The 26972-nt window shown below is 37.9% G+C and overlaps 1 protein-coding gene across 1 annotated transcript; it reads right to left on the bottom strand.

The window, feature by feature from the left end:
- Window positions 1-4105: 4105 nt before the first annotated feature.
- Window positions 4106-5327, bottom strand: PABPC4L (poly(A) binding protein cytoplasmic 4 like; the record flags this gene model as incomplete). The annotated part of the gene is made up of 1 exon (XM_081092288.1): window positions 4106-5327. Exon 1 carries the CDS (start codon window positions 5216-5218, stop codon window positions 4106-4108), a length of 1113 nt encoding a protein of 370 aa, XP_080948414.1. The 5' UTR covers window positions 5219-5327.
- Window positions 5328-26972: the final 21645 nt, after the last annotated feature.

Raw genomic sequence — 26972 nt, 5'->3', positions numbered from 1 at the left:
CTTGCAATCCTGGACTGCTGGCTCCTAACCATTCACCTGCCTGCCTGCCTGATTGCCCCTAACCACCTCTGCCTGCCAGCCTGATCGCCCCTAACTGCCCTCCCTTGTGGGCCTGATCTCCCCAAACCCTCTGCCTCGGCCCCACCACCGTGGCTTTGTCCGGAAGGACATCCGGAAGATGTCCAGTCCAATTAGCATATTACCCTTTTGTTAGTATAGATATTGCATAACTTTTTGCCTACAATTTGTACAACTTGAGATAGAGGGAAATCACCATTTTGACTCAGGGGTTGAAAATTATTTATAGAGAGGAAATTTATTTTAAAATCTATTTGTAAGTAAAAGTTAAAGTAAATATTAAATACTAAAAAATTATACAATAAAAAATAAAAAAATCCAGAATTTAATGGATGCATACTTTTACATCCATTTCTACTCATTTCTTCCTATCAGAAGCCCATTCTGCATAGAAGTTGGAAAGTTGACTTATTTCTCAACTTTAGTGACAGAGCTTGTTGAACCTGTATACCAAAAATGAACAATGAAAACTGAGGGGGAAGTTCGTAAATGGTTCCGGGAAAGGTGTGCCTGAGTGCTGCTGTGTGTCAGGATGAGGACAAACTCCTGTAACCATCTTGCCATCTGCCTAAGGATGAGGCTAAGATATGGAGGGGGAAGAGTCAAGAGACTCCAAGAGAAATGGCATTGAAATTCTGACATATTATACCTTAAGATAAAAGTCTGAATATTTTGTTAGGCAAAATGTCCTTTTCTAGTGTAAGTTGGGAATTTCTGTTACTTGAAGCCAAAGATATCCTGAGTATATTTAATTTGTTCTACCTTTTAAAATGTAGTTTTAAAACACTCTCTTTTCAAACTATTGTTTTTTATCTACTTTTTAAAAATGTCATTAGGAACCATATTTTCCAAATATAACACAAGTAAGCTAATTCTAAATTCTTAACAATTTTACTTCAACAATTCAATTTAGAAGTCTTTAAAATATAATTTGAAAACTTGATCTATATTAGTGGCTTTTCTCAATAATGGTTCTACAATTATGAATAACTTGGAAAAGAAATGCCAGTTCATATGAGAGTTGGTCTTTAAAACATGCAATATGTGTAACTTTATTTAAAAGGGTAGGGGTGGGCTAAAAGAGGTCAATGGGGGAAAAAGGTAACATATATAACACTTTGAACAATAAAGACTTAAATAAAAACAGGCATTCACTAAAAATGATTCATTTATGTAGATTCCTTTAAATGTTAAAAATGAACTGTATGTTAATAACCACTGACTTTATAATAAGAAAATGCAAGTTCTTTTCAGAAAGAAAAGTGGTCTTTGAAAAATTATAAACCTTAAAAATTCAATAAATAGGAATAATTTTCAGACATGTCTTTACCACTGAAATATTAGACTTTATTTGATGTTTTCAACATGGACTTACAAAAATATTAACAGCACAAAAATACCAATTCTAAGCCACTTTAAATAAAGTTTACTTTTAGCAACGATAAATTTCCATTGAAAAATAAAATGTTAAAAGGCACATTTATTGAATTGGCTGTACATGCAAACAGGCATCTACACAACAAACTTGGCAACGTGTGCGGAAGGGAGGCAAGAGTAGAAGCAGCAGCTCAAGGCATCTCTATGTAAATTAGCCTTTACTAGAATGCTTATCAGAAAAGTGAAGACTCTTCTTATTTAATCAAGGCACTAACACATACAAGATTACATTTCCTTGAAAGAATGAACTTCTACTATCAACTAGGAAAACTTGATATTATCACACACAATTTAGAATGAGCAAAATTTAAATCCATCAAGAAATTCCACAGGATTATATATATATATATATATATATTGTTGTAAGCTGACTTAATTATTTCCTATGGTAAATAATTAAAAATGAGCAAGTTCTACTACATGGAAGATTATTGTGCCATGAAATTATGGTTATAATTCATCTAGACATCTTATATTACATCCTATTAACTCCTTGTGCACATAATAGAGAACACGGTTCCCTGATATTATTTTGGTAATCCATATATAAGCCTTATGAAATATTGTTCAAATATTTGAACATTTTGATAGACTAGATTATCTAGGAAGAGATGTCAAGGCTTGACACACCCACTACACTTCCCATTCTGTTGCCTGGTACCCTTTCTTAAAAACTCTGTTTTTGAGGTAAATACTTCTCAACACAGTGATTCAGAGATACAATGAATTAGAGCTGGCATATGAGTTTCACATAGATTCTTACAATAGATCAGTATTTACTGAAACATGTTAGTAGATATTGAAAAGCAAGACATTTTTAAAAGATTTACTATAGTTTGCAGATAAGATACTCTATATATTTATTTTGTACTATTAATATATGAAACAGAAGATTTGACTATATGGTTACAGAAAATAACTAAGCAGATTAAAAACAGAACAGCAACAAGAACAATAAAACTATTTTCTAGTCACCTTTGGTATGAATAAGTCAGAATTTTAAAAGTAATTATTTAAGTGTAAATAAATAACACTTGCCTCTATTTTCAAAGTGGATTTCAAACAGCAAGTAGTAATAATCAATATAATGAAGCCCTTTTACACTTGATCTTAGCCAAAAGGCCAAGAAATGACTAAGCCCTTTTTTAAAAAATCCTCACTCAAGGGTATGTATTTCTTAATTAATTTTGAGAGAGAGAAATTGATAGGAGAGAAACATTGATCAGTTGCCTTCTGTACACTCCCAGAACAGGTTTTGAACCAGAAACCTAGAGGTATGTGCCTCAGTGGGAACAGAACCTGCAACCTTTCTTTTGGTATATGGAACGATGCTCCAACCAACTGAGCTACTGACTAGGGATTTTTTTTTTTAATAGCCCTTTAAAAAGGATAAAAAGGAGCTAAGTGATATAAATGGAAGGTGGGAGAGAAGGAAAGGTCTGGAAATTGGACTAAAATAAAAATTATGCTAGACAACAGGCTGAGATATAACTTCAATTTATCAGAAAATCAATTAGTGAGTTTCTGATCAATCAAGGCTAAAAGTGAACCTGAATGGGTTACATAGCTCTCATGGTCTTATAAAGGGAGATAAGAGTTCATAAGAATAAAGCAACTTTTACTTTTCTCAACCCTGAGACATTGTCACTACACGGAACCATAGAAAACAGACACTAAAGCATAGTTGTTAAGCATAATTTCTATGTTCTCTCTCTCTATATATATATGTATATATATGTGACTTCTATAATATAGCATATCTGATAAACACTGAAGGCATAATATTAAGCTACATAGGTATGAAGAGAATTAAGACTAGCCAGATTTTTGTCACTTACATTGATACAGCTTTATAAATTAAGGAATGTTAGAGTTAAGGTTTTACTATTCAAGTCACAATTTTGATAGCTAGCAAGCAACTGAATTAGTCAACCAATGGAAAGAATAGCAATATATCCTATAAAGTAGTTTTGTAAGCAACACTAAAATCTTCCATCATTAATTTCAGCCATCAGAAAAGAAATCATGCCAGGATATAAATTTAAAAGAATTTCAGCTCTTACTAGTACTTTAAACATTAATTCAAAATGAAATTAGATAATGAATTTGTACTAGTCATTTTTAAAATTTTGGTTCCTTAAAAAAAAAATTCTCCTTGTAAAGTAAATTACTTTGCCATCCTTAGGCAAAATAACTATTTTGAGCATATTTATTAGAATAAATTAAAGCTAGTGATTTTATTAAAATAAGAAAAAAATATGCAATATACTCAATTACCTCACTTCAGTTGGTTCAAAATGTAAAATAAAAAATTATCTAATTATATCCATTGCTCAGAATACATCAAAATCAGAAAAAAAACCCCAAGAATGTCATGAAAAGGTATGCCTCTGTAAAATGAAGCAACCTTCTAAGATTCATTAATTTTTCTGCAAACAAAACAAACTTTGTAGACAGAACCTTTTACCACGTAGTTTACTAAACTAAGCTGCCATCACGTGGGAATTAAACTTGACTGAGGACAATTCAGAGATCACCATCATTCCTGCACCTGTTGCATTCACTGGCAGATGGAATAAACCTTTCTCTCCTAGGCCCTTTGGGCCAGGGCGATGTTAATTGGCTTGGAGCCCAACAGGCGGCCATTCATCTCAGCCATTGCTCTAGCAGCCTCCTCTGCAGAGGAGAAGCAGATCAAGCCAAACCCTCTGCTTCGTCCTTCTTCCTGCATTACCTTCACTCTGATAATTGATCCAAACAAAGAAAATGCTTTCCGTAGTTTTTCTTCATCAATGGTCTCATCGAGGTTCTTAACATAGATTTTCGTTCCCCTGACCCGCCAAGATCTTTCCTGTTTCCGCTGCTCAAACAATTGCTTTAACTCAGCTTGTCGCTCTGCTTTCTTTTGTGCCCGGCCTACAAATACCTGCTGTCCGAATATTTCCCTCCCATTCACTATGTCAACAGCCCTTTTGGCAGCCTCATGGGTATCAAAACTCACAAAGCCAAAGCCTTTGGATTTCCCACTGGAATCTGTCATCACCTTAACACTCACGATTTTGCCATAATGGCTGAAAAATTCCTTCAGCTTCTCATCATCCATCTCATCTCCAAAGTTCTTGATGTAAATATTGGTGAACTCATTGGCTTTATTTTGGAGCTCAGCTTCCCGATCTTTGCGGTTTTTAAATGGGCCAACGAAGAGCCTAAAGTCCTTAAGCAGCATCCCATTCATCTCCTCAATGGCCCTGTCGGCGGCAGCCTGGCTCTGAAAGTGCACAAATCCATAGCCCCTGGAGCCCTGATCATCACACATCACCTTAGAGGACAGGATCTTCCCAAAAACTGAAAAATGCTCATAAAGCGTTTTGTTATCAATGGATTTGTCCAGATTCTTGATGAACACGTTCCCGATTCCAGATTTCCTTAAGTAGGCGTCGCGTTGAGACCACATGAGCCTGATGGATTTCCCTTGTATCACGTCGAAGTTCATGGTGTCCAGGGCTCTCTGGGCATCAGCCACGTGCAGGAAGTTCACATAGGCATAGCCCAGGGAGCAGCGGGTGACCAGGTCCCTGCAGATGCGGATGGACAGCACCGTTCCCACGGTGCTGAACTTCAGGAACAGCATGTTCTCGGTGACATCTGGAGGGAGGTCACCCACATAGAGGGAGGCCTGGCGGTACTTGGCGTCTACATCCATGTTGCTGGGCCCTGATGGGGAGCGCTGGGTCCTAGGAGCTCTCACAGATGATTCCTGCAGGAGGGTGGCTAGGCCACAGCTGGCAGGGCTCACGCGCAGTGGCCTCTGGATCGCCACTTAGAGTTGGAGAGATGGGGCTCAGGGACAGCTTCCCTGATGGGGCTAAGGCAGCAGGCTCATCAGAAGGCCCCCGGCAGCCCACCAGGCCCCTCCGTGGAAAGCTGCGACAGAACTTTCAAATCTCAGAGAAGGCTGGCAGGAGGAGACGTCCCTTCCCAGCCAATGTGCGCAAAAGCTTCAGGTGGCGGGCTGGCCCTCAGTTCCTGCGTTCCGCACGGACACGCTGGTGGCTGGTTTCCGAATCAAAACAGGCCTCGCTCAGGCTGGTTTAGAGTTACAGCCGCGGGGAGAGGAGCTCCACAAGTGGCCTAGGAGGCCGCGGTCCGGGACGCGCGGCGCGGGGCCAGGCCAGAGCCCAAGCCGCCGGGACCGGGTTCTGCAGGCGCCGCGGCAGCGCTGCGGCAGGGAGTACGCGGGCCCGCCAGCCTCGGATCCGCAGACCCCGCGCGGCCCCCCCGGCGAGGGCGGATGGGGAGTGGGGAGGCGGACAGAACGCCGGACGCAGGGACGGACGCGGCCCGGCAGGCAGCGGAACAGGGTCGGGGGGCTCACCCGTGTGCGGCCGGCGGGGCGGGCGGGAAACCCGGAACTCGCGCGCTGAACTTCCCGCGCACTCGCTGCCAAGGGGGCTGTTTTCTTTTTAATATATTTTGCGCGTGTTTTTCTTCTTGCCCGCCCTCTCACTCATTTCCCACCCCCACCAGACAGGCTGAGAAGCAGGAGGCGGTGACTGGGGTGGAGAGAGGCAGCCAGGGGAGGGGCCCTCATCACCCACCCGCCCGCACCCACCCGCCCGCAGCGCTGCGCAGGGTCTGACTGCAGAGCTTTTCCAAACGTGGAGCAGGGCCTGTCACTTACAAGCTGAAAACCCTCCATTGGCTTCCTTCCTTTACAGGCGAAATTCCAACATTTGCACCTTGTTCTACACAATTCTGCAGGCTTGCTGTCATGTTCCAGCCTCAACTGCTGCTGGGTTCCCCTTACTGAACTCCATGAGACACCTTTTTTCTCCCATAGCCAATGCAGCAAAAATATGTTCCTCTGAAATCATCTGGATCCTTTTTTCCAAATATCAGTTTTCCCTAAACAACTTCTCAAAGTTTAAGCTTCCCTCTTAGAAACATATACCACCATAGCGTTTGTCTAATTACAATCTAGTCTATCGTACCTTCTGTGACAGTAGGGACCATCCATGTTCATTTTATTTCCAGGCCTGGCCAGGGACGTTTAGCAATGGGATGCTCAACATTTACTGAATGAATGGACTATGTGAAATAGATGAGGTATTTAATCTGAGGCTGGTTTTCATGCCCAGAGGCATGGAGAGAGCGTACCTCATCTCAGAAAGCATTGTAAGGGTTAAATGAGTTACTAGATCTGGAAATGTTTAACACAATGTATGGGACATACTAACATTGGTTTCATTTCCTTTAGCATTAAATAACTTCCTTAACATCATTCACACAAAACCTTAAATTTTTAATAATGCATCTTTTAAAATGTTACCTGCAAAACTGAATTGGGCAGATTGGTTTATATAAGGCTAATCTAGTGTTTTTCAATTTTCATTCAATATAGGAATTATCTGGGAATCTTGTTTGAAAACAGATTCTGTATCTTGGAAATTCTACATTTCTAAAAAGGTCCTGAGAATGAATTCTCTTGTTCTCTGAACTACCCTGAGTATCAAGACCTCAAAGCTGAATGAGTGAGCCCCTCACAGTGGCATCTTTTCTAATGTAAGGCTAGAAAAAAAAATATTTCTCTTTGAGAAATAAGGATACTCTAGTAAAATTCATTCTTAGTAATACACCAAACAAAACCCCACTAAACATGCATGATTTTCACTATAAAATCCACATTGCTTTTAACCATCTAAAGTTGAATAATGGGTCTATGATTCTTCCCAAATTAATCATAATGGTTTCATGTTTGTGAAATCTATTCTGATATGTGTTGCTCTTGCAGGATCATTTGTTCAAATAAATAAATTGAGTAATCTTTTTCCAACCATGTCTTCTGGGCTACAATTTTTAAAAGGAAGAAGGACCACTGACATGGTGCATATTAGCATCATTCCAACACATACTTCAAAAATTCAGATACTATTTGGCATTATTTAAAACACATAAAAGTAATCACCATAGTCAATATTATATACGATTTTTTAAAAAGAAAGTTCCTAAGTGTGTATTTCCTGAGAACATTATCTCAAGACTTGATTTCTAAGAAAAACGCCTAAGAGCACAGTAGTTCTTTGTACAATGCTTCAGCCATAGCCAGATACAAACATATTTCAAGAACTCTTAAGGCTTTTCATTTTACTTTAGTGTGATGTTCACTCACATTTTGTGAAAAGTGAGAGAGGTTCCAAATTCAGAATTCAGTCTTATATTCTGTCTCTAATCAATTTATGTGCAGCGGGTATAAACCTGAATTTGTTAAACGACCACCACTCATGCTATGCTCCTCTTTACTCAGCATACTGTCTTTGTTTTTATATTTTAACAATGTAAGCATTTTTAAACATCCATGATTCTACCCTCTCTTTAAATCTCTAAATCTCATCTTCTTGTCATTTGTGTTCATTCAGTAATTTCTTAATGTGGGATGCTTTTACATTTGCCTCCCCGCCCCCCTTCTTCCCATGCCACTGCCTTGGGCTCATTTCCTTGCGTATTACCACATGAGTTTTATTTATTCATCTTCGTTATCTACATGCCAGACCCTCCTGCATTTTGCTGCCTGAATAATTTTACTAACATTTCTTTCATAGTTTTTGATTTAAAAATAACAACTGACTTTCAAATTTTTGCAAAAGTCACTCCTAACCTAACTATATATATCTTCTGTCAAACTAATCCTTCATTTGTTCTAAATGTACATGCAATTATTGCTTTTTAAAAAACATCCTTTCCCTGATTATCAAATTCTATCACCCTTTAGCCCACTTTTCTCCAATGTTTTTCTTTCTCAGTAATTCTGACATACTAACTTTTCCTTTTCTCAAACTATTTAACATATTCATATGTACAGTTATTCCCTAACTTTTCAAAAGTTCACTTTATGCCACTTAGCTTTTGGGAAAGACCTACATTAGTACCCATTTTCATTAACCCAAAGAAATCCCAAGAAGATATTTGCTTTTATGGAAAAAAAGGCAAAAAGTGGAAATAGCCATTAGCTTTGATTTGCAGTGAGATGTTACCAGGGCAGCACCACACTCTTTCCCCAGGAACTAAACTCAGCATCTCAGCATCTCAGCATCAAGCCCCACAGCTCTGGACTGTGTGTGTGGGCATCTATGCTCTATCTCAGCTTATTTTGTGCATCATTCATTAGCAAGATGTGTCCTAAAGTAATTGCTCTTCACTTTATGCCATTTTGGCTTTAGCCAATCGGGAAGCCTGTAGCTAATTTTGTGTTGAGTTCAAGGCTTTGATAACCCTTAACTTAAATTGTTGTAGCTTTGTATGACTTGCATGTCTTCTTAATTCTTGAAGTATTCCAAAAATATTTCAATTAATTGCCAATATTTTGCCTCATTTTGAAATAAGTTATAATTTTGCCCACCTCATATTTTTAGCTCAATTGCCTTTCAATTTAAAAGTTTGTTACATGGATGGTTCACAGATATAAGAGGGAGTAAGATGCTGTTTTGCTTAAAGGACTGAGAACTCTATTCACTCATATTGATGTCAATGAAATGAATAAATAGTTACTTTGAGTATGGACATGCTTTTGAAAATAGAAATCTATTGTACTAATTAGACCAAAGTAGTTTCTGAAGTCTACTTAAATCATTGCTGTGATATAGTCAACTATCTGTGAAATTGTGCTAGGCAATAAGACTATAGTGATTACTAAGACACAAGTGGTGGTGGGAAACATTTAGAGATCCAACCTTATTGTCCTGAGATGAGTGCCCAAAGAACCTTCATTTTATCTCTTTGCCCTTCCTACCTGGCTTGTCCCCTTCTCTGTCCTTGCTCCAGAATTCGGACTCATCCTACTGTCTGTCCCATATTATCAAAGCCAGCACAACTGTTCACCCTGTCTTCTCAGATTCTTCTGAGTTGGTTTCTACAAAGCAATCAGACTCTCTATATCCAGTGTTGATCAGTTCTCCTAACAAATCCATTGTATTACCGGGCCAAAATTTCTTTAACCTCACCACAAGTAAAGAACAGAAGCAGTGAAAGTCTCAGAGAATCCCTTTTCTTGGAGAGCATTCTTTATTGATGTGCCATTCAAAAGAGTCCTATTTGCTCTAAACTTGATGAAGAGAGAGGAATTGAGGACTATCATCTACTTTTCATACCAAGGAAGATCTAGCATCTTCTATAGAGAGGTTCATCTCATGACTAGTCATTCAGACGGGGTAATTTTCTGACACCCACTATAGGGAAATGTTTTCTACTTCAAACAGAAATCTTTCAAAGGGCTAAAAATAAAAACTAAGGCAAAATGACCCTTAAACTTAGGTGGTGAGTATATATAGGTGTTCACTGAATTATTTTATTACTTTTATATATGTTTAAATTTTTCCCAATAAAAAGTGGAGAACAAACTACAGTTGGCCCTCCCTATTCATGGGTTCCAAATTTTCAGATTTGACCAACCACTTACTGATCAAAGAGATCTTTTCCTGCTCATCATTTTAGTAATTACCAGTCTACACTGCAGCCCTTAGCATTAGTCAGCCAAATACCTACTAAGAAAACAGTTTGCCAGGTTCCATAGGCATAACCTCAAAAGTCTTTGCATTAAGATCTATGGCAGTCAATGCAGTAGAGAAAGTGGTACAAGACTGACAGGGTTATAGGAAATTGATCTTTTAGGTAACATTTCTCCTTCTTCTTCTCTTGAACCTTCATGTATATCCCTGAAGAGGAGTCTTATAAAGTAATGCAAGCAAACTGTTACCAGCATAGAGTAGGTAATTACCTCCTCCTTGTCCTATACCAGGTCCATTTCTATAACTGGGTAAAAATGTTTTATGACTCAACAACTTTTCTGCCTGTTTCTTGCTCCTGGTTGCATCTGGCAAACTCTACATACCCTGAAAGGTCTTCTAAATATAGATATAAAGTCCCTCTCCTGCAGTTAGCTAACTTCTGTCTTCAAACCAACATCTTTTCCTCAGGTAGCAATTGCTGAGATCTGACCTTGGTGTGTAATTGCATTTTCTGATGCTTGCTTTTATGCCAAGCTGCCAGAACAACTGGTCAATTAGGGTTTAGGAGCTATCTTTCCGTTTAGCTACTTGCTATGTGATAGCCTCTCTACCAATCCCATTACCATATATATAACTATTTTTATCAGTCACTCCTCCAACACACACACAAACACACAAACACACACACACACACATACACACACACACACACTCACCAATACCACCATCTCTAAAATAAATTCCATTAAGGCAAAATTTGTATCTCATTTAGTCACTGCCATATTATCAGTACCTAGAATAAGAATTATCATACAGTAGTTTCTAAAAGTATATGTTAGAGTGCAGGAAGACAATTATTGAAAGATATATCACATTTCTGCACATCTTATAAATAAAGCCACTCAATGCCTCTGTTCAGGATTATGATTTAAATTAGGGGTGTGGAATGTCCAGCCTGAGGGCTCTATAAGGCTTACAAAATCACTGGATCTGGCCCTGCCAAAGCATTAGGGTTGAGTTAAATGTCTGACCAAATATAGAGGCTAATTTTTAAGTTGAAAATTTTGTATGGCCCACAAGTGACGTTCTAAATAGCCAAATGGCCCTTGACAGAAAAAAGGTTCCCTGCCCCTGGGTTAAATGGTGTTTATATAGCAAACAGATTTGGAAGATGGAAATAGCACTTCTCTCTGGAGCAAAGTGCAGGTTTGCTCACAGCCTTGCAAGATAGAGATGCTGCCTCTCTTTGGGGCACAGAGCAGGCATGCTTCCTGTATATCATAAAACATACAGGTTTTCCAAGCGCTGGGCTACTCTCCTCTTATGCAACCTACTGTGGGTGCAGGTGTTACCTGAACATCCATTCAGCACCCTGTGGCAATCTGGGCCTGGGGAACTGTCACAAAAGTGCCAATATTCTGGATATTGTTATTAATGTAATAAAGTCTTTGTTTATAACCCAGGAGCACTGTCTATTTCACCATAAAACAGTGGCAAGCTAACAACTTAGCTTAAAAGTAAGGTACACTTTGAGAGTCTTCATGGGCCTTGAGAGTTTTGGTGAGGAGAACGATATCCTGATACAGACACAGCTTTCTGGAACAGAACATTAAAGATCTCATGGGCAGATTAATGAGATTTGAAAGACGTTTATGGGGTTCATTAGCAAAAACTGTTGAACAAATAATATCATCTATGGGGCAAAAATGGCTCTTCAGTTTTTTTGTTTTTGTTTTTTTGTTTTTTGTTTTTTTTTAAAAAATATATTTTATTGATTTTTTTACAGAGAGGAAGGGAGAGAGATAGTTAGAAACATCAATGAGAGAGAAGCATCGATCAGCTGCTTCCTGCACATCTCCTACTGGGGATATGCCCGCAACCCAGGTACATGCCCTTGACCGGAATCGAACCTGAGACCCTTCAGTCCGCAGGCGGACGCTCTATCCACTGAGCCAAACCGGTTTCGGCGGCTCTTCAGTTTTATAGCCTGTTAATCAGGAGGAACTGGAGAGATGGTTTCAGCTTAAGAATGAGGAAATAGATACAAGGTTAGCTGCCCAAACAGTGCCCTGGCCATTGTTATCTGTCCTCTGGGGCAGGCAATTTCCTCCCTAATACAGTAGTCAACCTCGTGCCCATCCCACCGAAACAACTAATACTAAGATTAAAAAGGGGTTGGCAGACTATGCTGACACTTTCAGAGAACAGTTATAGAGACTTGTACCCTGAATGTGAAAAGAAGGAAATTCATGACCACTATAGGCATTATGAGACAAATCAAAAGACCTCTGGCTGGTTCTCATGATAGATAAAGCTGGGATAGAGTATGCAAGGCTTGGTAAGGAAGAATGGCCAACAGCTGTGACATCTCCAGGCTCATCATAGAGCTGCTCTCTAGTCTATCACACCAAACTTAGAATCATTTGAAGACAAGAATAAAGGCTGTCCAGAGTTTTGTTTGTTCATTTTTACTAAAAAGCAACTTTGGTCCACTTAGGGAGATTTTCCTGAGACAGAAGACCTCTCACGGGAAACTACAGGTGAGTAACTGACCAGCACTCATGCTTTACTGTCTTGATTAAATTTGAGGATGGTGAGCCACTGGAGAATAAATCACAGAGTCAAAGAAATTTTTGTAACCCCCACTACCCTCAAAAACCCCTATATTAGACCAAGATGAAAACTTACGCGATATTATTATGACAACAGAGCAGCAAGTGCCTCAGATTAAGGTGAATTGTGTTAAAAAAGTTACTGCTCTATGATTAAAGCTTAAGTTGGCTACAGCACATGAACACAGCAGCTCTGTAGCAAGTAACTTGGCTGTGACCACTGGGTAAGTGTCCTCCAAAGCTGAAAGAGATGGTGTCAGTCATTAGGAACACACCACCTGGTAAAGACCTTAAGCAGGCTGAAACTATTGGAAACTCACTCAGTTGAGTCCCAAGCTATCGTCACAAACTTGAACCTGATAATAAATGTGAAGACTATTTTATGGCAAGAAGCAGCTTTCTTTATGTGCATCTCCTGATCCCTTTTCCCACCTCTACTTTCACTTAAGTTACTTTAATGAGAAAGAAAATTAATGATTAGACCAAGGCTTCCATGCTGCCATAGGGAAATCAGATGTCAAATGGACACATTCCAGCATGTGAGGGTATTTTAGGGGAGGGCGAGAATCACACTTCAATAGCTTTGTTGGATACTGATGCCCAAGTCACAATCCTACCTGGTCCCTTGGAAGGAGGGGAGTGTGCGATTCCAACTAATGGAGTTTACAGTAGGGAAGCAAAGCTAAAAGGACCATGTGGGAGGGTCCTTTGAGCCCAATTTATATACTGTTTTTGTTGATCTCACAACTGAATTTATATTAGGATTTTATATGTTAGGTGCTTGCATATTCCTACAACTTGGCAGATTAAAGACAACCTTCTTTAGGGACACGAACATAAATAGCTGCTCTTTATCAAATCATCTGGATCCCTCATATAAATTCCATTGTTAAGAGTCAATCCCTCATGAGATTGACAACACTCAGACTACCACTGCTGCTGCCTAAGTCCATCATCATAACTTTACATTTCATGACTATGTTTCTGAGGAGAGAAAGATTATCTTGTGTTGAGTCCTGCCCATTCCTGGCAACCTCTGCTGGAGTTAACCCATCTTGGAGCAATCATCCCAGCCTAACCACCACTGACACATGGTCCGGTTACAGTGTTGCTCTGTCAAGTTCAGTCAGCTCCACTGTGACTGGACCATTGTGGCCTTTGAAGATAAACTGTCAGTAATATTTCTGCCAGGAATATTTATAGTATGAAAATGCAATACCATTTATCACAAAAGTCACTCAACAATGGGCTGATAATCAAGGTGCTCAATGGATTTTCCATATTCTGCGCTATCCACAGACATCTGGTATAAAAGAGGATCAAAACTCAAAATGATCCTCCTGGTCCACACCTTTAGTCAGAGATTTTAATCACTGCAGGAGGCTGTCCCCAGCAAGTGCTCATCTCATTTGACTGCTTCCTGGATAACGATCAAGATGATTGAGGGAGGGAGGTATGAATAGGTGGCATTCTACCCTGTTCGTTCCTGACCATGCTGCTCTTTCTTTCCCTCAACGTCATAACCACACTGGACTGGTTCAAATATCCTCCAAGTAGTAGCCTGTCCAAAGGGGGCCCAGGGACTAAAACTCTATTCTAATTGAGCCACCTGGATAACCTTATGATCTGAACATGTTCCTGGATATAAGGAAAATGACCATTTGTCAGTAATACACTACTAATATTATTAGTTTTAAGTAGTACACTACTTGCCAAGTTCCTCTCTTTTGGTCCATACCATTAAAGTGGGTTAATATGGATACTGAAAGTTTAATAAAAAATGTCCTTGTCTTTTATGTACCTGGCACTTATGGATGGAAGGTCTGGGTGTGAGCAGGAGATAATTAGGAAAAGGGTGAAGTTATAACTCCTGAAATGGGACACAGCAATTTTGTGGCAAAAAGGGAGAGTAACCACCTCGTAGCTAAGGACTGTTTCAGAGTCTGGGAGGTATGGTGAAGGAACATTGATCATCTTTTTCAGAATTATTGCAGAGTCTTGCTCATTAAGAAAAACACCCTGGTGTGCTGCTCCCAAACTGTAGAGAGCATTTTAAATCTGACTGTTTTGTCTTCTATTCTCCACCACATGGCTCTGACCATGATTCAAATACATTTTCTTTAAACTCCCTGTCTGTTGAAAACAGCAGGTGATGGTCTTGGCTTCTGTACTTTCCATGCAACACAACTGTCAGCACCTCAGATATTTTCCCCACTACCCCTTTTCTATAGTTGTTATTCAGGCATTCCATGCAGTAGATGAATGCCACCCAGCTGTTGGAACAGATGAAAAAAATAAGTTTGACTGATCTCTATTAGGTTGTTCCTCAAAAAACAATCTTATTTAAACTGAACTCGATGTGAACCAGGAATACTAAAATGTACCAAGAAGATAGGAGGTCATATCAAAAGCACTATCAACCTGTGGTCCTAACTAAGGCAGGTTCCATATGGGGTGCAAAAAATTGTAATTACACTTTCTTTCTAGGGGTACTATGTGGGTCTGTAGGATATGCTTTTTTTTTTTTTTTTTTTTAGAAGCCAAGCATTAACTTGCCTGGCACCTAAAATCACGGTAATCTGAACCTTAGGAATGGCCATAAGAGACCTTCAAATGTTTAAGGAAACACCACCAGTGTGTCATGTAGCTGTCAAATGACTGTGGAGATTTCTCCAAAATGAGGCAACTCATGGATGAGAGAGGTAACTGACTTATTTATGTTCAGCCTGTGGACAGTTATCCCTGTAATGTGAATCATCCATTAGAAAAGATGGTACAAAACTAGTTCCTGACTTTACCTAAAGTGATTAATGGCATTGCCTTGGTCCTGGAAGACGTTCAGGTCAGTTCTCACTCAGTGTCCAAGTTTGTTATTGATAACAGAATGACCCAGACTTTGTCCTTGCAAAACAAGGAAGTTTCTGTACAATCACAAATATTACCTACCATACCTAGATTAACTACCCCAGGTCAGGTGGGAAGGTGAATAAAGAAAAATAAGAAGAAAGTCATTTTCTAGCTAAGGTAGAGCATGATGGCTTATAGGAGTTGTCCAGTTGGTTGGGCCTAGAACCCTGATGTACGTGGTTGACAGTAATACTCTAGGTTTATATCTACCTGTTATTTGAATGCCTATTGGTAGTAGCCTTAATATCAATGAGAAATATGGCACCTATTGAGTGAATCTGCTCCCAGACTCTGTTGGTTACAATGGCCAACAAAGTGGCACACGCATGGGTAAGTTTGCTGAAGATGAGATGGTATAGAACTAAGAGGTGGATATTGATAGGAAACAGCTCTCCATGGTTGTTTTTCTGTAGGAATTGTGAGGAGAGGCACTGCCTGACATTTTTTTTCAGGCTCTTTTCTAGGATATCTACATAGTGAACAGCTTGGAAGATAGTGATAGTGTCTCTATCCAAAGCAAAAAGCAAGTATCTTACTATCCCATATAAAAAGACCTTCGTTCCCTAAGCTCAGGTTTCCTTCTTCTTTTCAGCTTACTTAAAATTTAGGCCTTACATCGTATCTTTATATGACCCTCTGGGCTTTGTGCTTAGGGACTCGGCCAATGAAAATATTTATTCTCTGGATGCTGCTATTGCCATGAGTGATAAAGTTCTTTGTCTTTTGCCAGTATCCATGAAACTGAGATGTTAACTTGGTATTAGGGTATCTTGCAAGTAGGGTAAAATATCAAAGCCTTTACAGTCCTTGCCATTGAACAAATGAAAACGAATGAGTTATGGCCTAGATGGTTTGGCTCAGTGGATAGAGCATCAGCCCTCGAACTAACAGGTTCTGGGTACAAGGGCACGTACCTCATTTGCAGGCTCAATCCCTGGCCCTGGTTTGGGAGATGTGCAGGATGAACCAATCAATGTGTCTCTCACATTGATATTTCTCTCTCTCTCTCTCTCTCTCTCTCTCTCTCTCTCTCTCTCTCTCTCTCTCTCTTTCTCTCTCTCTCTCTCTCTCTCCTCTCTCATCTCTCTCTCCCTCTCCCTTCGTTCTCTCTAAAAATCGATAGAAAAATATCCTTGGGTGAGGGGTCACAACAACAAAAATGATAAAATGAGTGAGCATGGATAAGCTCTGTCATGGATGGAGCAGAGCTGGAGGAAGAGCAGTCTTTCCTCACTGACATTGCCCCCCTGTTTTTTTGCCTCCATTACGGGTATATCTCTGCATCCTCATACTGTACTCAGCACTACTTCTCCATCCCCACTGGCCTTAGTGAGATGGGAAGCTGCTTAGTGTGCAGCTGTTAGTCCCTTGTCCTTTTGTAAACTCTTCATTTTGCAAGTTTCACTGGGTTTCCTTAGCCCCATTTGTTCCAAATGCTCTTAGCAAAATTAACGTTAGCCTCACAACAAAAATGAAAACAACTTGGGTTACAGCACATTTTTGGCATTTTCTACTCCATCAAACACTTACTTTAGAGAACTTTTAGCCCATCTACCACAACCTGTGAGAAAGCCTCTGGTGTCTCCATAATCTTGTACTTCAATCTCTAGAATATTTCATTTTGGTCTCTGAAGCCAAGCACCTCCTGCATGTGCCCTATAAAAATCCTGGACTTCTGCAACGTGAGGATGCTGAAGAGAATTTGGGTTGCTTGTACTATTTTCTTTCTGACTGAAAGGGCATGGTCCCTTGGTGGGCAGGGGACAATCCAGAATTGACTGGGATCCTTCAATTGACTCTACCATGGCCTGCATGCCACTTACATCTTTCTTCAGAAATGAGTCATCCAATTATCTTTAATGTCTGGAGTCTTACCATTACTTACCGTGGGCCTCCGAATATTTCATGCAGAAAATTCTCTGCATGAATCATTTCAATCAACTTGTATTAAAAAAAGCATAGACTTGGCTGGTTTTCTTGTTAGAAAATCTCTTTTTAAAAAAGACACTGCTATAGCTGTCTTAGTGATAAGATATGTGTCTCCTTTGGATTCTTCTTTCCCAAAATGGATCATAAATTCTCAGGCTGTATCTACAACTAATCCTATGTACCCCTCTTCTAATGGTTTCTAACAACAGTAATTTGATTCAAGATAATCAGTTAGAGATTTCAACAATATGGAGAAAGAGATCCCACCAATGCAAGCCTGCCATTATGTTCTATGTAAAGCCTGGATCTGTGTGCAAGCTCCATGCGTTCTCCAGGAAGAACTCAGCTTTGTCTACAGCCAGCCATACTCACTTTCAAACACACTGAGTCAGTCTCAAATGACAAACCACAAGTCCTTTTTCACTGATATCTCTTTCATTTTTTTAAAAAAAAAATTATAATTGATTTTTAGAGAGAGAGGAAGGGAAAGGAAAAGAGAAATATGGATGTGAATTTGAAACATGACCGGCTGCCTTCTGCATGTCCCCTCCCGGCAATCAACCCCAAAACCCAGGCACGTGCCCTGACCAAGAATTGGACTGGCAACCTTTCACTGCATAGGACGATGACCAACCAACTGAGCCAGACTGACCAGGACAATATGGTTTTCATATTCCATATTTAGCTCTATTTCCTCTGGATCTGATTTATCCTGTACCACTTCTTGTTGTCAAGGCCACCAAAACCTGTTAACATTGGATTCTAATATTCTTCCAAGAAAAGCACATGTAAAACAAAACACCTTTTTCATGTTGATATTGGTTACTTCTTGATGTCATACTATTTTTTCAAGTAGCTTAATGTGTTTTCATTTTTAAAGACCCTGCTCCACCAGAGGAGGGGAGGAACAAGGACCTAATGAAACAGAGAAGCTGAGCCAGAACAGTCATTGTATGATTATTGAGGAGGACCTAAATTACCACAGTGGCATTAGGGGTTAAAATAGTTTAGAAGTGTTATATATGCAGAAGGTCAATCTGGTATGCAATCTGAATTTATTTTCCTAATGTACTCTTATACTATATTAACTTTAAATATAACTTTTTATGTCTCTGTAAATGTGAAGTGACTGTTTCTAATTTTTTAAATTGAGACATAATTGACATATAACATTATGTAAATTTAAAGTAAATAATATATTAATACTATACATTTATATGTTGTGATATTATTACCACTCTAGAGTTAGCTAACACCTCTATCAAGTCACATAATTATCATTTTTTTTTTCTTCTGTGGTAAACATAATTAAGATCTAGTCTCTTAGGAACTTTGAAGTTTTTCATATAGTACAACATTATTGACTATAATCTCTATGCTGTGCATCTCTAATTTTTTTTAACAAAAATCAATGCTAGCAGACATTTTGACCACAAAAGCTAATAAAAAAAAGCTTCAAGAAACTTTCAACTTGAGTCATGACAAGTTTGTATTCCCACTTGTTAATTCAATTCTGTAGCCATTTACAATATCCTATCTTCATTCTCTGTGCCTTGATTCCTAGTTTTTCTCTAATTTATCTTCCCCTTAAAATTTGTGTGCATTCCCAATAGACAGTGTATCAAGGTGACACTGGAGACAAATGTATCAACAGGTCATGATTGCAGCGTGGGGGATTATGGGAATTTGTGCCACTTTGATGGACAGGGACTTTGATCTAAAGCACTCAGGGACCTCCATGACCCCCTGAAATTTTACACTGACACAGTTGAAATCTTCTCCAGCTGTTCTGTTCCCAGAAAAGAGATAGGCCAATTGTAGATGAACCACAAAAACTCTTCTACTCAGGAAAATTCTAGAGGAGATGGTCCAGAAGGAAAAAGAATGAGAGGGATGGATGATTTTGCAAAAAACAAGGAACCAACCAACCAACCAAACAAACAAACAAACAAACAAACAAAAAACAATAAAAGGCTATATACCAGAAATATAACAAATGGACCTGGAATCATGTTAGATTAACCTGCAGAAAAAGGCTGTTTCTCTGGTGATGTAAGGGGAATCACCTTTCTAAAATTTTTGGGGATTAACTTTTCCATTTGTGAAGGGGAAATTGTGATACATGTATGAATACAAAATTATCTGATACTAGAGGCCCGGTGCATGGATTCATGCACTAGTGGGGGGGCATGGCCTGTGTGGATTGGCCAGCTGTGGGAATGCTACTCATCCAAGTCAGCCAAGTGGCTGCTACCACTGCGGAGTGCACTGTCCACCAGGGGGCAGCTCCTGCGTTGAGCATCTGCCCCCTGGTGGTCAGTGCACATCACAGAGACTGGTTGACCTGTTGTTCTGGTTGTTCTGCCATTTGGTCACTGGGCTTTTATATATAGAGATAGTAATGAAAGCCAACAATTGCAGACTGCTTACTATGAGCCACATTCTATTACAAGCACATTACATGAGTTACCTCATTTAATTTGTATAAAATAGTATGTGGTAGATAAAATTTTTAACTTCAATCACAGATGAAGAGGTGAGGCACAAAGTCACATAACTTGCTGACGGTCATATGGATCAACTCTAGACAGCCTGACTCTGTTTTATCTTTTATTCATTGGTGAGAAATGTTATAGGAGTAAACCACTTTGGACAATGCTGAATGGACATTCTTAAAGTTGTTTCTGGAAAGGTAGTGGTGATGGTGTCCTCTCTATTGCTGGTTTTCCCTGGCAGCTCTCCTGTACATTACAGTCAATATTAATGAACAAGCTCTCGCTCAGACATCCACTAAGTGGCCTCTCTGTGGTTCTTTAATCCTCTGCCCCCCATTGCTTGAATTGGGTCTTCTCCAAACACTAGTAAATCACTGAAGACTTCCTTTTGCCCTGAAGACACACAAGTCCTTCAAACCCCACAACCTCTGCCCATTTCACTCTCTCTAGCCCAATATACTTTGCTCACCATGTCCTTAGTTTTAATTTTACCAACATAATCCTCACCCCCACCCCATATATAAAATGCAAATTAGGCCAGGGAAGACATTCAGCCCCTCTTACAGTGCAGGGTCACTGGATAGCTAGAAGATTTAGATACACAACTTCTTTTCTTTTTTGTGTGTGTGTTTAAAACTTTTATTTTATTTTATTTTATTTTTTTATTGCTTAAAGTATTACAAAGGGTATTACATATGTGTCCATTTTCCCCCCCGCCCTAGACAATCCCCTAGCCTCCCCTATCCCCCAGTGTCTTATGTCCATTGGTTATGCTTATATGCATGCATACAAGTCCTTCGGTTGATCTCTTACCCCTCTACCTCCTGCCCCGATACACAACTTCTGTTGGCAGGCATTTTAAGCTGTGACAACCGTTTATTGAACTGAAGTTTTTTTTTATTGATTTTTTAAATGTCATGTGCATTTTAAAAAGTCCTCAACAATCCTCCACCTATTCTTTTACTAGTATAATTTGTCTTCAAAAACACTTCTACTTCTTACGTTTTCTTTAGTGAACCATAATTTATCTTCTCATCCTCTATTGATTATTAGTTAGTACTTTGTGTTTTATTGATAATTTAATTCTCTTATGGCCATTAGAGTATTCATTTTGATAGGTTTAATTTCCATTCACTTCACACACACACACAAATACATACACACATACACACACACACACACACACAATGCATTTCTTGATCATAGATTTATCTCATCAGGTATGTTGCAGTTCTATTTGTGGTTAAGATGGGAATCTCTTTCAATAATTTAACTCCCAAAGACAAATTATCCAGTGGCTCCCATCATAGATCTCTTTTACTAATAATCTCAAGATTGCCTCTCCTTCCTTTGTCTGTGAACCATATTTTATGTCTTATCTAAGTAATATAAGTGTTTTCTGCAATAACAACTCATATGACTCATAAAGCTCACAAATGCTGCAGAAAAGCATCATTTTGAAAATCACAGTCTCCTTACTGTAGTTGATATTTGCTCTTTCTTTAGCATTAAATAGTAGTAACATTGTTTTTATTTTGCTTAAAAATATTTACTAACCTATTTTAGAATAAGCTAAAAACAGAACTCCTCATAAGACACATATTTGGAGGAGCAAGGAATTTTAGCTTGTAAAATAGAAATCTTTTAACTGTTTTGTGAGGGTGAGTTTTAACTTAATTTCTTTGTCTTAAATGGCAGGAGTAGTAAAAGCATGTGAGAAGCATTTTAGCATAATTTGAGGAATCACTAAAAGTTAGAGAAGTTTAAAAATAAAAATTGGTTTGTTTAGTGGTAACAAGTATTCAAGCAGAAGCTGTACAAACATACAGGAGAAGTATGACGAGAGGAATTTCTTTACAAAGGCTAAAATAGATGGTCTCTGAGATTTATTTTTACTTTATTATTTGTGGTATATTTTATAATTTTATGGAGCCAAGACATAAAAATATTAGAATCAGTGCTCCAAATATATAAAAATTTAACTAAAGTATATACCAAATGTTTTATTTATATTGGGTGCTTGGAACAGTTACAGTAGAAAGTTATTTTTAACAGAGTGTTAGGTAATCAGTACATATTGTTTGTTGTTAATTCCATAATATGTTTTTAGTTATTTCTGTAAAAATGAACTACAGATGCATATTTATAGGACTATCTTATTTGAATACTGATAAAAAGCAATAGCATTAATACCTATCATTAAAATTAAAATATGGCAACAGATTATATTTACACAGTTTTCTTCACTTTTACATTTACAAGGGAGGAATGCCAATATCTATGATTTCCAGAACTTTCACTTAAATAGCTTCAGATTACTTGAGTAAATATTCTTGATTTTAACAAGGACAATTACTATAATTCTGCTCTCAAGTATAGACTCGGTGTTTACAAGAGTAAAATTATTTACAAATGCATATGCATATATTTTTAAGCACAGATGTCTATGTGCTGTAATTGCTATATGTTTGTGTATTGTTTTATACTAAAGAGAGTAAAAATAGTAAATGTAAAAGTGTACCTGAATGTCAAATCCTTCTTTATTTGAGGATGTGCTATTTCAGGTGATATTTAATACACATGTAAAGAGGTTTTAATCAGCTCAGACATGCTTTCTACAAACATTGTTTGTACTTGCCAAGCACTGTACTAAATGCTGGGGGGAAAGTGATGCCAGATACAGTTCTTACCTACAGGTGCCTACAGCCTAGTAGAAATAAGAAAACTTAAATATCTAAAACAAATGAGTTACAATAATATATTAATATATTTATTATTAGTAGTATTGTTTACCCATTTCCAAATAGTAGTAGATACTTCCACTTGTTTTCATCTATTGTAATAACGCCCAGTGCTCAATTGAGTGATCTTGGTAAAGCAATCGTCTCAAAAATATCATTGATAAAATGAATGGCTAACTTATTGATGCAATCAATATCTTTGTATGTAGCAAAGCTCATAAACAGTATCAGTCAATCAAAGTAAATCAGGACATAGTTTTGATTGGTTAATGTACGACAAATCTGTTGGAAAGAACAGGTTTGTGAAGTATGGTACTTAGATTTCCCACGTAAGAATATTTGCTCTGAAATACTAAATTAGTCCCATAAACCACAGCATTTTATTTGTTGAAAGGAATTATGAATAGTTTGTTTTACACAGAATAAGAAGTGAAAGTGTCTTACCTGTAGCAAAGATATATAAATGCATTTGGCTTATAGACTTATAGAACTTAACATTGGCTGAGAAAAAAAAAAAAACACCAATAAATCCCAAGTATCATTTTTTCGACTGCCATGGAAATTTATTATTCTCCAGTACCCTTCCCAATCCATGCTGCTGAAATGATCTTTTCTTTACCATCTGATATTTATTTAGTGAAAAGGTTAAAGGTCCCAAAGACTGACTAAAATATAAAAAGTTATAAATAATTTATTTGAGGGGTGATAAAACTGTGGCAATTAAAATCTGTGACTTCCCAAACAACTTAATTAAAATGTTTTCTTCCTAAATGACAGTGTTGGTTCTAAAAGACAGGCATGAAAATACCCATGGAACATCAGGAATGGGTAGATTAATTCCATTTTTTCTCAACTGCTGATTCCCATATAGCAACTAATTTAACTTTCATCTCTTATCAGAAAGGGAAAAAAATCGATTCATGATTTGAAACATGCTTTTGTGATAATAAGTAGATTTTTTTGGTAGGATAAGAAAAGCCGCCAAAACCGGTTTGGCTCAGTGGATAGAGCGTCGGCTTGTGGACTGAAAGGTCCCAGGTTCGATTCCGGTCAAGGGCATGTACCTGGGTTGTGGGCACCTCCCCAGTAGGAGATGTGCAGGAGGCAGCTGATCGATGTTTCTCTCTCATCGATGTTACTAACTCTCTATCTCTCTCCCTTCCTCTCTGTAAAAAATCAATAAAATATATTTAAAAAAAAGAAAAAAAGAAAAGCTACACATGGTATTTCTGTAGTTCATTTCAGAAGACAAGGGCCTCGGAGCCCCATAAGACCTTAGTTTGGAACTCAGCTTAGTAGCTGTGTAACCACAAGCAGGCCACTTTACTTCTTTGAGACTCACTTTTTAAAAAATATGTATTTTTATTTATTTCAGAGAGGAAGGCAGACGAAGAGAGAAACAGAAACATCAATGACTAGAGAGAATCAATCATTGATTGGCTGCCTCTGCACACCTCACACTGTAGATCCAGCCCTGACTAGGAATTGAACTATGTCCTCCTGGTTCATAGGTTGACACTCAACCACTGAACCATGCCTGCTGTGTGAGATTCACACTTTTTTTAATTAGTAAATTGAGTTGCCAGCAGTTTCTAACTTATACAATATGCTTGGCATATACAAAGCATTCAATATATTTATTTATTTAGTATGAAATGATAAATCTATATTAAATAAAATTAAAAGTGAAACTAAAACAATTAAATTCCATGATGCCATATTTACATAATTTAGAATAAACCATATTATTCTGCAGTAAGAAATGACCCAAAATATCCATTGTAAATATCTGTCTCACATTATCTTTGTTCTCAGGCCAAGCTTATAGAGTAGTCTCTCCATGGACAATTGCCAATTACTTATGCTGAGGGAAAACATGGCATGTTGCTCATACTCCATTGACCAAAGCAGGTAATATAACCCCATATGAGTTCCACACGCTGGGAATAATTGTCTGGCAGGGACAGGAAATAACTTTAGTTAACAGAAATAAAATCCACCACAATATGTAAACAAATCAGAAAAACAAATGTAATTCACTTGCAACAAGTAGAAAATATAATTATTTTTTAAGTTTGGTAGTTAAAGAAAAGATATGAAGACATTTTCTTTTAGAAACTAAATTATCTTCACTGATGAGGGAAAACTAAATATAGAAGAAATACATGCTTTTAAAGGACCGATTCAGAGAAAGATTAGTAATTAATGCTAAAATGATTAGGTCAAGTTGTTAGGAAGCAACATGTACTCAGTGTTAAAGTATGACCTCACGATGGCTTACTAAATTCCAAATGAAACACTTTATGTTGGAGAGTTCTGAAGGTTAGCGTGATTAATCCTCACAACACAGATAGAAGACAACAGATGACATTATGTTTCTCAGGTTGTGCTGCAGAATGAAGAGAGATCATCACCCATGAAATATTCATGTACAAAATGTTTAACCTGATCCAATAAAGCCTTGAGACTTAACTTTTAGTTTACTGTAATAAAGGTTTAGAAGAACATTTTATGATACCCACAAGAGAACACTTAGATAAATCCTCTGTGTGGAGCATTTTATAAGAAAATTGGTGGCCTGGTGTTTTAAAAGAGTTGTCATTAAAAGAAGAAGAAACAGGATCTTTCCATATTAAAAGAAAGGAGATAGACATCTGAATATGTTATGTGAACCTTGATCAGATCATTAGAGTTATATAGCTACAAAACATCATTTTGAAGACAATTGAAATTTGAATAGAGAGTTCATATTAATGATGTTATGTATTATTATTCATATTTTTATATAATGATATTTTGATCAGGTAGGTAAATGCCCTATTTATTAAAAGAGGCACATATTGAAGTATTTGTGGACAAAGTTTCATGTTTAATAATAGCTTTCAAATGGTTAGAAAAAATAAGTCAAAATAACTCTTAAATTTAGGTGATGGTTATATGGATATTCATTGTAGTATCTAATTACTTTCATATATGCTTAAACTTTTTCCCAATAAAAAGTGAAGAACAAGCTACAGTTGACCCTCCATGTCTATGGGTTTCAAATTCACAGATTCAGTTAACCATCTATCAAAGATATTTTTTTTAAATGTTATGCCATTGATGACATGTTCTATGTAGTAGGTCACAATAGCTGTGTCTATACTAAACATGTACAAGCATTTTAAATTATTATTCTTTAAACAATACAGTATAACAAATATTTACATAACATTTACTGTATAGTAATCAATAGGTGATTTAAAATAAGCAGAAATGTGCATATAGGCTCTATACCAATATTCTGCCATTTTATATAAGTGTTTTGCACATCTGCAGATTTTGGTATCCATGAGCCATCCTGGAACAAATCCTTCTTGGGTACATTGATAACTGCACAATAACAATATTTCTCCTCAGAATATATGCACAGCTTTAAAAATCTGATCTAGTGGTAAGAGTATGATAACTGAGTAGTTCTGTATATTAATGGCTGGATTATAAATTTCCTAGAAGAATAATTTCTCAAAATCTAGCAAAAACTATAAGAATGTCCATTTCTACTTAATTCATAATATTAAAAAATTGAAAATAACTAAGATATCTATAATAAAAAAAGCATAACATGCTAATTAAACCGGACAGCCGAACAACCTCCTGGACATCATTCCGGACGTCCTTCCAGACAAAGCTGCGGCAGCAGGGGCCAAGGCAGAGTGGTTAGGGGTGATCAGGCAGGCAGGAGAGCAGTTAGGGGCAATCAGGCAGACAGGCAGAGTAGTTACAGGTGATCAGGCAGGCAGGTGAGCAGTTAGGCGCCAGTGGTCCAAGATTGGGAGAGGGATGTCCAACTGCCAGTTTAGGCCTGATCTCGCATGGATCCCTGTGGTATCAGGCCTAAACCAGCAGTCAGACATCCCCTGAGGGGTCCTGGGTTGCCAGAGGGTTCAGGCCAGGCTGAGGGGCCTCCCCTCCCCCACCACCCATACATGAATTTCATGCACTGGGCCTCTAGTCTATAAATAAAAGGATGTTTCAATGCATGATGCTATGTATTTTATATTATACTTATAATAGGCAAAAAGAAATATGCATCTTTTAAGTGCACTGCAGATCTACATCTCCATTGTAATATCAGGTATGGGAGAGTTGTATAAATCTATGTATATAATTCTGAGAATGGTGGTGTAGAAAAAAAGGCAGTTTTATTTTTTACATTTCTTAATTCTTGGGGAAAAAATTAAGACATAAACAAGTACAGTTTTTTTATAATAAAAATGATCAAGATACATA

The sequence above is a fragment of the Myotis nattereri genome (genome assembly GCF_964212035.1).
Source record: "Myotis nattereri genome assembly, chromosome: 5".
Classification (NCBI taxonomy): domain Eukaryota; kingdom Metazoa; phylum Chordata; class Mammalia; order Chiroptera; family Vespertilionidae; genus Myotis; species Myotis nattereri.
The sequence above is the reverse complement of the archived record's forward strand: the minus strand, read 5'-3'. Positions and strand labels throughout refer to the sequence as shown.